The sequence below is a fragment of the Silene latifolia genome, chromosome 5 (assembly GCF_048544455.1).
Source record: "Silene latifolia isolate original U9 population chromosome 5, ASM4854445v1, whole genome shotgun sequence".
NCBI lineage: Eukaryota > Viridiplantae > Streptophyta > Magnoliopsida > Caryophyllales > Caryophyllaceae > Silene > Silene latifolia.
In genome coordinates this window covers 9,337,868-9,351,025 of record NC_133530.1, presented here as the reverse complement: position 1 = coordinate 9,351,025, position 13,158 = coordinate 9,337,868, and the positions used below count along the sequence as shown (strand labels likewise).

At 37.6% G+C, this 13,158-nt stretch overlaps 1 protein-coding gene across 1 annotated transcript in view; it reads right to left on the bottom strand.

The window, feature by feature from the left end:
* Positions 1–13,158, bottom strand: part of LOC141654784 (receptor-like protein EIX2) — a 93,303-nt gene that overhangs the window by 74,845 nt on the left and 5,300 nt on the right. The window contains exons 2-3 of the mRNA XM_074461900.1: positions 5,952–5,968; positions 534–3,063 (exon numbers count right to left, since the gene is read on the bottom strand). Of these exons, the coding sequence (XP_074318001.1) occupies positions 543–3,063; positions 5,952–5,968 (2,538 nt within the window). The 3' untranslated portion in view covers positions 534–542. The remainder of the gene's footprint in view (positions 1–533; positions 3,064–5,951; positions 5,969–13,158) is intronic.

Below are 13,158 nucleotides of genomic sequence, written 5' to 3'. Positions count from 1 at the left end.
CTTGTCTCTCCATTTCTTTTTAGGAAATGGAGAGAAATTGGGCTCATGTGCATATGTTCATCATATAGCATGGTTGAAACTGGCAAATTGAACTACAATATAATTTATGGTAAAAACAGAATTTGAACTCTACGGCGAAAACAAAGATCGAGCGATAAGACTACTCGGAAAACACAATGCCATATAAAAGCTGATACAAATGATATTGAGGTTATATTGCAACTCCACATTTAGCTCAACTAAAATCAGAAACATGAATAACCTCATGTCTACATATTAATTTAATGTTCCCAGCTAAGAAATTACATATTCTATCTAAATCTTCAAGATTTTTATTTATTATTTGCTCATCTTGCGTCTTAAGAAGACGACTACCAATCGATCATAACAGGAGATCCTAATATATTCCTTGAACGAGATATCAGCAACCCCTGGAAAAATAAATAAACAAACTGCAGAATCAATTTTAATACAAAAATAAATTACATACATACAAAAGCAGTTCATTAGAAGATCAATTCAGAAAGACTTACGAGATGGCCTCAAGTTCTCTTGCAAACTCTGGCTTTATTCACAACCACCATCACATAAATCCAGTCTTTGATGTTGTCATAGAACCGGAAGAAGGCATGTCTCCAAGATGTTTTGACAACTAAAGTACCACAAACTCCCCAAAATCCAAAGATAAATCCAAGCACCACACTTATGTACACTCCTAGCATAAAGTTATCGCTAGGCCGCTCTTTGTCTATATTTTTCGGAGTTATGGCCTCTTCATCTTTATGACATTTAGGTAGTGGTGCTCCACAAAGTCCAGGATTTCCCATGTATGCTGAAATGTCGAAACTTTGTAGTTGGGTGCCATCAGGAATCATTCCGGACAAGTTATTATACGACAAATCCAATACTCCCAGAGTAGTTATTTTAGCCAAACTAGTTGGGATTTCACCGAAAAGCTCGTTATGTGATAAATCAAGAGATTCTAGAGAGGTCAACTGACCTATCCTCGATGGGATAACTCCGCTCAAATGATTTCTTGATAAATTTATTGATACTAAAGCAATGAGGCTTGAAATTTCTTCAGAAATATGTCCTTCCAGAATATTGTTTGATAAATCAATGGTTTTTAGGAGTCCCACTGAATTATATCCTCCTTCAAAATTTTGTTCTTTTCTTTTCCACATTAACAATGGATGATCACTTACCTCATACGGAAAGAAATCATATAAATCAGCTAAAGCAGATTGTAAGACATTATTTGTGTTAACCATGCCTTGGAGATTGTATATGCATCTTGGGATGGTTCCACAAATACGGTTGTTGGAAAGATCCAGTATTTGAAGTCGAGTGAGATGACACATGCTTGAAGGTAAGGCTTCAGAAAGGCTATTATTTTGTAGGGTAAGAATGCTAAGATTTTTAAAATTATTTCCAAAATCAGAGGGTATGTATCCAGACAGTGAATTATGGGAAAGATCTAGACTAATCAAAGATGTGCAGTTTAGCAAGTTTAGCAAGGACACGGGGAGTCCACCCGAGAGATTGTTGTTGCTCAAATGCAGCAAATTGAGCTTATTTAACGCACCAATGGAGATAGGCAGATTTCCCCAAATCTTATTGTTTTTGAGGTGTAAGACCAATAAATTATCAAAGTAACCCCAACAATCAGGGAGCTTCTCTGAAAATGAGTTATTTGAAAGATCGAGAACGATTAGAGGCGTTTTGGCTTGCGGGCACAAAAAAGAAACAAGACCTTGAGAAAAGTGGTTGTTGTTGAGATATAACTGGTTCACATAATTCAAAAACGGTGGTATTGTGCCGACGAAATTGTTTGAGCTCAAGTCTACTAATACCCTGGAATCAAATATGGTTGATGCATTTGGAAGTGCCCCATACATCATGTTATGAGACATTATTAGTATTTCTAATTTGGGTGATAACGAGTCGAAAAAAGAATTAGGGATCATGCTTGAAATACTAGTGTTGGATATAACAATTGTAGTTAAGTTTTTTTGAGTTATAAGCCACATTGGAAAATCTGGGCCAACCTTACATGAGCTCAACCGTAGTTGTTGTAATTGAAATGGAGGAACCCAATTGGCACTAATGTTAACCACCAGTTCTGTGTTCTCCGCCAAGTCTAAAACACTTAAATTGGAAAGATTTGATAAATGTACACTCGTTAAAACTCCCTTCAAAGAATTCCTACCAAGAATCAACGCTTCAAGATTAGGAAGTCCCCCAAGTGCTTCACTAATGGTGCCGTTAAGTTGATTCCCATAAACGTATAATTTCCTCAAGTATGAAAGGTTGCCAATGTTGTCAGTAATGGAGCCACACAATTGATTGTCACTTAAATCTAAAAGCATTAGTGATTGGTGTGAACATGCAGATAAAAATTGGATAATCTCTGAGAAGTTGTACTTAAGACCGGTATCGTCTAAACGTAGGGTTTGCAAACTACATAAGTTACCAAGGAAATTCCAAGTATGGCTGGACAGTTGGAAAGTACTTCCAAACAGTTGAGAATTCCTAGAAAGGTCAAGGGAAACAAGGCTGCTCTCAAGTCCGTTCAAATTCGACAACCAATCAAATATTGATGTATCATTCAAGTTATTTCCGTAAAGGCTAATAATACCAAGGGTTGTGGAAGAATTAATATATGAAAGAGATGAAGGCAACTTCAGAGATAGGTTACAAAAATCCAAGCGAAGGGCACGTAAGTGAGCGAGATTGTTAACAGTAGACAGCCAATTGTTTGTAGTTAGACTCAAATCAATACCACCCAAATCCAATTCCCTCAGCAACGTTAGTTGCGATAGCCACCTTAAGGTCTCCACCCTCATACCAACATCAGAGTAACCAGATACACAATTAAGATTAAGATATGATAATCTAGTGAGATTTCCAATCTCATGAGGAACCGCTCCTGTAAACCCAACCCGGAAAAGGTCAAGGTGTTCTAAGTTACTAAGTGAGCCTATAAACTTGGGTAGATGTCCTCCAAAATAATTCCGACTGAGGTCTAAGTATTTTAAATGTTTCAACTCAAGTAGAGATATACTGTAACACCCCAGTTTATGGAGGAGCCTTTAGCAAGACATTCCCTAATAAACCGGACTGTTACCATCTCGGTTTCCCGAGGTAGTGAATAACAAATTAAACTCCAAGGCAATTTATATAATATTTTAACTTAACTATTACAAATCCTCTTTTCAACTCAAATTACAAGAATTGACATAAATAAAAGTGAAAGTCTTCTAAATGATGAGCTAGCTACTAAGCCGTCTGATCCAATGTCTCACGCCCATCCAGCTCCCATCCTATCTCTTAAACCTGTCAAGTCTGCTCCCCATAAAACGGTTCATCACAGGTGTTCACGAATATACGGTCAACCATGAGGTTGAGTAGGAAAACAATAAAACAAGTAAATATGATATGCATGATACTCCGACACCTCCATCTCCATCTCAACTCATCACACACATCTCATACCGGGAACGCTTGACCATACCGATCCCGGTAGACTATATATCGACCGAAGGCGATCGCCACTCAGCGGTGAGGACACCAGGGCAAGTCTGCAGAACCCCCTGGGCCTTATCACAACATCACATCGTATCTCCACATCATCACCACCACATCATCCTCCAACTCCAATGCATATGAAATGCTGTGATAATTAATGCAATGCAATATGTATATAATTCGAATCGATAAATCATAAAGTCATGCCAGATACCCGATGTTGTGATATCATACTCAATACGATAAATTCAGTCAATCACTTCCCAAATATAAATGATAACGTAAATCAATAACCAGGAATCAAGTCAACACAATTCAACTATGACGATAATAGGACAAGTGTATTTCCCTACCTCAAAGTGCCAGCAAATCCAATTAAGCAGTTAAAGCATTCCAGAAAACAAAGCAATGCATTTGATTATCGATCCTTCACGAATCCGTCACCTAAAACAATTATAATATTTATAATTACTAACTACTAAATATAGACATCTCTCAAAATAGAAACTTTCCCGATATAGTAACTTTCCACTTTAATCAGTCTTGACTCAAAACCCGACTTGAATTATTTAACTGGTTCGGGAATTAATTTAAATAACCGATATGATAATTTAAAAGATTAAACGAATTATTCGATTAAGAAAACCCGAATCAACTATTGGACAACTCAACAATCCCGACTCAAAACCGTCTCTGAACATTTTAAATAACTCGGGAGTCAAATTAAATAACTAATTTAGATGACGCGGAATTAAATTAAATAACCATTTTAATGAATTAAATGATTTAAGGAAAAACCCGAGTCACACAAACAATTCAAACAACCCGTCTTTAATTATTTACTTAACTCGGGAATTAAGTTAATTAATTTAGAATACGACCCGATACGAAATATAACGATTAAATGATGAAAAAAAACCGTTTAAAAAACCAAACAGCCCGCACCCCTTCACACGCGCACACACACCACCACAAGCCACCTCACCACCGCGACAACCACCTGACCCAACACCCACTCTGACCTCACCACCCACGACCACCACCGGCCTGGTCGATCGCCGCCCGGCGAGTCGAACCCAGGGCGGCAATCTGGCTTGGTTCACTGCCGTGCCTCCCCAAACGACCATGTTCTCTCCTTTACCACCACCGCACTCTACACCCATAACCCTGTCAACCACCACAGCCCCACTCGCCGTCAACCCACGAACCAAGACATGGTGAAACCACCGTTTCGACCTCCCCCTAGTCCACGGTGGAGCCACCCCAACCCTTGACCTCTCTAACTACTTTGAAACCCGCATTTTAAACCCGTTTGTTACCCCTTATCGCCGTCGCCTCTCTCTGTCACTACCACCACTTACAACCACCCCAACAACCACCACGACACTCATCTCACACCACACTACCCGTATACTCCATCCACAACCACCAGGAACAACTTCCTTAGTCACGAAACAACATTAAACCCCCGACAGAAACACAAAAACAGAGAAAAGGGGGGGTTTGTTCTTACCTTTCTGCCGCCACCTAGGGCCGCCTAAGAACGCCGCCAAACACTCCTAGCTGCTCCTTGCTATGCCGTCAACAACCATGGCTACCCTCTCTCTCTCTTTATGCGTGAATGGTTGAGATCTCAGTTGAGGAAAGGAGGGAGGCGTGAGGGAAGAGGGAGGCGGAAATGAGGGAGGGATTAGGGTAGTGATTAGGTTAATCTTAGGTTAAAATTAGGTTATATGGTAAATGGGTAAATGGGTTATAACATTTGGTAAATGGGTAATTGGGTTATGACCTCTTGACCCAAAAATACCACCTAAAACTATAAACCCGACTCGTCTTACAATATGAATCAATTAATTACTTTTACGATACTACTAAATAATAATATCTCGCTCAAATAAAATACGGGGTATTACAGTCTTCCCCCCTTAAAATGAACTTCGTCCCGAAGTTCGCTCCCGTACTCAAACATCGCGGGGTATTGTATATCGTACATACGGACGTCACGCATTTCCAACTTGGTTAACACACACTTTTGACACAACAATTAACATAACAAACACGGAATGTTACATTCTGCCCTCCTAAAAATAAACTTCGTCCCGAAGTTTAACTCATCTTTACTTAACCCAACTAACTACGACTAATAATTACCTGGGAACACAGATATATAACAACTATATAATCATCTGAGAACACCGTCATCTTCCATCTAAATTCCGATCTCAAACTCAAGTAACTCAATAACCATGGTCGCATAGGACCGTAAACATAACTCCCGTAATCATCACTCGGCTCATAGGCCAACTCATAACTCATTACCAGTAGTTTAACTATACTCTTCTTTTACACCTCAACCAACTAACAGAAGTAGGAACAAACATATAGAACTCATTTGCATAGGTACCCCACAACGAAACACTTACTTGATCAAAACCACCATCTACAAATAAGTGCAATACAAACATTAAGATTTTACAATCCTACCCGACTAAAAACATGGTTACGTCCTCGTACCCTCTTTTCAAATTTTCATATACCTATGCAACAAGATCATTATCAACCACACGTGTGGGAAAGAATACATGATAAGAGGTTGCGCATCAACATTAAGGTCGAAACAAGGTTTTATTAAGGAATTAAGCGATTGTCAACACGTAACATTTATTACTAGCTCATGCGTAACTTAAAAACACAACATCAACTAAAAGAACAACACGAAAGGAATCATGGTTTACCCGGTTTCACAACTAATAAATTTGATGATCGATTATAGACGATGAACGAGCGAGAGCAAAATCAACAAAACAATTTAAGAACTTCTCACATTTGCAAACATATCACAGAAATAGATCTACCACTACTATCTATCACAATCACAGGATCTTATTGACATGTCCATACAACCCTTTATTCACTCACTGGTTTAGGTCACGAATTAGGTCGATGAATTTAAGCAATCAACAACATACTCATAATTCATATCTTAAATTATAAAAATTGTTTGCACGATATCAATTCTGAAAACATGTTTCCCAATAAAGGTAACTACATATGATCTATGACAACGACAACATTACTTCCATATCACCCTATGTTTCACATTTTAGCAACCATATCATTCTATTGTGTCCAGCAACTTAGTATAATTCATTTTCAGCAAAACAGGAGATATTGTATAAATAGTTTAAACATATACATTTGCCATCATATACTTTGTAGAACACTAGCTATGATAAAAGGTTAGCAACTTGAACAACTTCCCTGATTTGCATGACTGAATAATTAGGCAACTAGTAGGCTCAATTAAATGTAACTATAATGACTATCATTTAAACCAATGCATATCATGTGAATCATCAAAGGGTTATCCCATTATAATTGCCAACGTAGTTATCATAAACAATCTTTATTATAAGATAATTGATAGTAACGACTCGAGAATATAGATATGTCAAATGTCGTGCTACAATTGCAGAATCACTTTGGCACTTTATGACAATATAGTAACGAACATATTCAATAAGGAATAACAACACTGTTTATTATCATGTTATAGGTTTTAGATTCGACTGAAACAATTTAATGCAATGAAAGTTATAAGTATAACTATAGGCACACCGACTCACATAAAAGACATTAGAACTCATATGTCATTCTACATGTGTGAACATTTAGACATATTCATTACTACCCTCCATGTGTAAACATTTAAGCACAATTATTATACTTATTCATGCAAGTAGATTAGCACAACTAAATTAACTTTTAACGCCATCAACTTTACCAAGCTATGACAATATAGTTTTATTTTTATATATATCTGACCACTATGCAAATATGATGAACATACTAGAGATATTACAACGTGCCAAACATACATAAAATATGCAACAACTGGATTCGTATAAAATATTTCACTCTTGATTAAGAATCAATTTAAGCTATCCCATTTTACTCACGCTATCATGCCAACAACGTTATCAACTAAGTTTTAATTTTAACACTTGTTAAGATACATAACTACTGAACATGCGTGCTACTATCGTCATATAAAGCATTATAAATTCACATTACTAAGGCTCATGAATTATTCAAACAACTGCATGAAACTCAACCTAGAACGCACATTTTTACAAGTCATGTTTCACATTGTAACTTTCAAAGATCACGAATAAATAACCGTCCGATTAAAACTTGATTCATATTATTTTTATAAAACACGGAGAGTTAAAAGACACAGGGGAAAATAATTAGGTCCAAAGCACAAAAATTTCATTTTTAAAGAATTTTACAACTCAGTTGGTCCAAACAAACATGTGACAGCAATTGGTCCAAAACTTGGGTCAGTTTGTAAAACCTACCGTTTAATATAGAGACATCAAGAATTTTCGTGGTTTGTTAATTTGAAAACATATGCGAATCTTCTGATCGATGGAGTTGGAATTATGCAAAAATTATTAATACAATTTAAATGAGGATTTTTACAAAATCGTTGGTCAAAACATCACTGCACAGGAACTTCCTGACCACAGCCCACTAAAATATTTATTACTCCTAATCCATATATCATATAAGCATGAAACCAACGTCAAATGAACACTAACTCACGAGGCTATCTCTCGTAAAATTTTCATCCCTAGGCAATAAACAGAAAAGAAATGGCAGTAAGATCAATTCGAGAGTAAAATCATACAACGTGTTTCAGCACTAGGTCATTCATTTTCTATGTTTCAAACTCTTACAACCATACTATCGATACTAACTCATCCTAACTTAAATCTCACTTTGTACTTTTGTAAACATCTATCCCGTAGAATCCCTTCGCATCTCGATCTACTCCTTACATCTAAATCACGATTGCTATGACTAAACATGCAATTCAACAGTGTTTCTAATTACTATCACGATACTATACTAGCATGGCTTCGGGATCACATAACCGCATATTACTAGGCATAATAGTACAATCAACACATCATTCAACATCCAACTAGGTAACTATCATCGACTCGCAATTATTTTCATACTCCCGGCTACCACAACACTTCATTGATTATTAACCTGAACTAGGAAATTTTATTTCTCATTTCTACAACATCATATGCTCACGTCATCATTCATACAAAATACTTACCGTAGCGTTGTCTGCGAGAATGGTTAGAATATATGGGTCGCAAGGTATACATCACTCGGTTATGCAATAATCAATGTATCAATCAATTAACACTTAGGCAACGATATAGGAATTTCATGTTCAACCTCAAGCAACTTTTCTACCCTTTCTCTCATATACACTCGGGGTTTCCGAGTCAAGCGAGAGGGCCGGTTCGGTGTGAGGGGCCCCTAACTCATACCTTACCTTGGTGTGCTCCTAACAGTTCTATCCCGGGGTTCATTTTAATTAGACACTTCCTATGTTCATTGGGCTCATTGGTTTAGGCCTGAGGATCGTTCGCTCTGATACCACTTTGTAACACCCCGGTTTATGAAGGAGCCTTTAGCAAGACATTCCCTAATAAACCGGATTTATTACCATCTCGGTTTTCCGAGGTAGTGAATAACAAATTAAACTCCAAGGCAATTTATATAATATTTTAACTTAACTATTACAAATCCTCTTTTCAACTCAAATTACAAGAATTGACATAAATAAAAGTGAAAGTCTTCTAAATGATGAGCTAGCTACTAAGCCGTCTGATCCAATGTCTCACGCCCATCCAGCTCCCATCCTATCTCTTAAACCTGTCAAGTCTGCTCCCCATAAAACGGTTCATCACAGGTGTTCACGAATACACAGGGTCAACCACGAGGTTGAGTAGGAAAACAATAAAACAATAAAATATGATATGCATGATACTCCGTCACCTCCATCTCCATCTCAACTCATCACACACATCTCATACCCCGAACGCATGACCATACCGATCCCCGGTAGACTATATATCGACCGAAGGCGATCTGCCACTCAACGGTGAGGACACCAGGGCAAGTCTGCGAGAACCCGCTGGGCCTTATCACAACATCACATCGTATCTCCACATCATCACCACCACATCATCCTCCAACTCCAATGCATATGAAATGCTCAACAAAAATTAATGCAATGCAATATGTATATAATTCACCGGTGATAAATCATAAAGTCATGCCAGATACCCGATGTTGTGATATCATACTCAATACGATAAATTCAGTCAATCACTTCCCAAATATAAATGATAACGTAAATCAATAACCAGGAATCAAGTCAACACAATTCAACTATGACGATAATAGGACAAGTGTATTTCCCTACCTCAAAGTGCCTGACAAATCCAATTAAGCGATTAAAGCATTCCAGAAAACAAAGCAATGCATTTGATTATCGATCCTTCACGAATCCGTCACCTAAAACAATTATAATATTTATAATTACTAACTACTAAATATAGACATCTCTCAAAATAGAAACTTTCCCGATATAGTAACTTTCCACTTTAATCAGTCTTGACTCAAAACCCGACTTGAATTATTTAACTGGTTTGGGAATTAATTTAAATAACCGATATGATAATTTAAAAGATTAAACGAATTATTCGATTAAGAAAACCCGAATCAACTATTGGACAACTCAACAATCCCGACTCAAAACCGTCTCTGAACATTTTAAATAACTCGGGAGTCAAATTAAATAACTAATTTAGATGACTCGGAATTAAATTAAATAACCATTTTAATGAATTAAATGATTTAAGGAAAAACCCGAGTCACACAAACAATTCAAACAACCCGTCTTTAATTATTTACTTAACTCGGGAATTAAGTTAATTAATTTAGAATACGACCCGATACGAAATATAACGATTAAATGATGAAAAAAAACCGTTTAAAAAACCAAACAGCCCGCACCCCTTCACACGCGCACACACACCACCACAAGCCACCTCACCACCGCGACAACCACATGACCCAACACCCACTCTGACCTCACCACCCACGACCACCACCGGCTGGTCGATTGCCGCCGGCGAGTCGAACGGTGGCGTAACAATCTGGCCGGTTCACTGCCGTGCCTCCCCCAAATGACCATGTTCTCTCCTTTACCACCACCGCACTCTACACCCATAACCCTGTCAACCACCACAGCCCCACTCGCCGTCAACCCACGAACCAAGACATGGTGAAACCACCGTTTCGACCTCCCCCTAGTCCACGGTGGAGCCACCCCAACCCACCCTCTCTAACTACTTTGAAACCCGCATTTTAAACCCGTTTGTTACCCCTTATCGCCGTCGCCTCTCTCTGTCACTACCACCACTTACAACCACCCCAACAACCACCACGACACTCATCTCACACCACACTACCCGTATACTCCATCCACAACCACCAGGAACAACTTCCTTAGTCACGAAACAACATTAAACCCAGAGCGGAAACACAAAAACGAGAGAAAAGGGGGTTTGTTCTTACCTTTCGCCGCCACTACCGCCACCTAGGGCGCCTAAGAACGCCGCCAAACACTCCTAGCTGCTCCTTGCTATGCCGTCAACAACCATGGCTACCCTCTCTCTCTCTTTATGCGTGAATGGTTGAGATCTCAGTTGAGGAAAGGAGGGAGGCGTGAGGGAAGAGGGAGGCGGAAATGAGGGAGGGATTAGGGTAGTGATTAGGTTAATCTTAGGTTAAAATTAGGTTATATGGTAAATGGGTAAATGGGTTATAACATTTGGTAAATGGGTAATTGGGTTATGACCTCTTGACCCAAAAATGCCACCTAAAACTATAAACCCGACTCGTCTTACAATATGAATCAATTAATTACTTTTACGATACTACTAAATAATAATATCTCGCTCAAATAAAATACGGGTATTACGGTCTTCCCCCTTAAAATGAACTTCGTCCCGAAGTTCGCTCCCGTACTCAAACATCAGCAGGGTATTGTATATCGTACATACGGACGTCACGCATTTCCAACTTGGTTAACACACACTTTTGACACAACAATTAACATAACAAACACGGAATGTTACATATACCGATTGTACCTTCTAGGCAGGCATCCTCATTACCAGAGTAGTAGTATGATACCGGTGTAGGAAGATCGACGGCGATCACGCGGCCAAAGTGGTTGTGACACTGAATACCACTCCAAAGGCAGCAATCTTGAGTAACTCCCCAAGAATCAAGGAGTCCACAACGGTCGACAGTAATACCACCTTTGAACCGAAGCAAGGCATCTCTCTCACTCTCCACACAATTTATGCCCGTATTATTATTATTATTATTATTATGAATCCCTGATATAGCATGACTACTACTAAAGTATGTCAGCCAAACACACAATAGCAGAAGAACAAGCAAATGGTTCATTTTATGTTTAATGTCGTTGATAAATGGACGTTGAGAATGAATCGTCAATTATTGTGTGAATGGTTTGGTTATCGGATTGGCGTATGTATATATAGAAGAGATGTCTACTCAATTCGTCATGACTTGTTCTTTCCCGGAAAATAGATTAACTACTCCATTCCATTCTGTACGTTGGTTAATGATTTTTAGGCCACACAATGACTAGTGATTAGAATATTTAGATCAATAACTAATGTCGTTCCTCTCGTCCAACAATTCCGCGACGTTTTTAGAACTAAAGTGCTCAATGGGAAGAGTGACATTATTTGCACGTTTGCTACTTTTATTAAGGAAAGGTTGAGTGGTTGATGGATGCATTCACACATCGTGACACCAATCGGTTGCTCGTCATTTTAGACCCAAATGACTTACTCATAACCACGAGATGCGAATTACCCGATTGGAACTTTTAACCAAAATTTCATCATACACGAAGCCATTAGCTGAAACAGGCAAAACCAGCACTCAACTTAAATGACCCGTTGGTTGCGTCTAGATGCAATAAACAAGATAGACATAGAAACATAATCCTCTATCTATAAAAGCTGAAGCCTTTAAAAGCTTCCTATTGGCTGCAACATTTTAGGGAAAATTCATCCCACGTTCAAACCTAAATGTTTATTTACCCTCTCTCCTCATTTGCTAATTAATTCCTCTCTCTCTCCCCTATTATCATGTTTTCCTTGATTAATTACCCTCTCTCCTATTTCCACGACTCATTATTTACTCTCTCACTATATTATTAGTTAATTATTATTATGAATACTATGTTATATAATATGCTCATATAAAATGATCATTTTTTATGAGTAACTTTCATTAAAAAAATATTAGAAATAAAATCAATGCAAGAAAACTTGAAAAACCGGAAAAAAATATTGAAAAACAGGAATTTTTTTAAAGAAAACGTATACATAAAATGCAGTAATATATTACAGAATTAGTCAAAGTAAAAGAAAAAAAATCATATCAAATCGCAAAAAAATCATCACAACAATAATACTTATCAGTTCTGAAAAAGAAATGTTGTAGCGAATAGTGATACTGAGCAGATTTTTGCGAAAAAATAAAATTTTTGAAACAGTAAAAAATATAGTATTGACATGAAACAGGCAAAAAGAACCAAATAATATGCTCATAAGGCCATTAAATCGACTATTAAAAAAACAAATATAAATTAGGGAAAATACTTATATTAATTACTTCATATAATACCCCAATAAAATAAATTCAAAT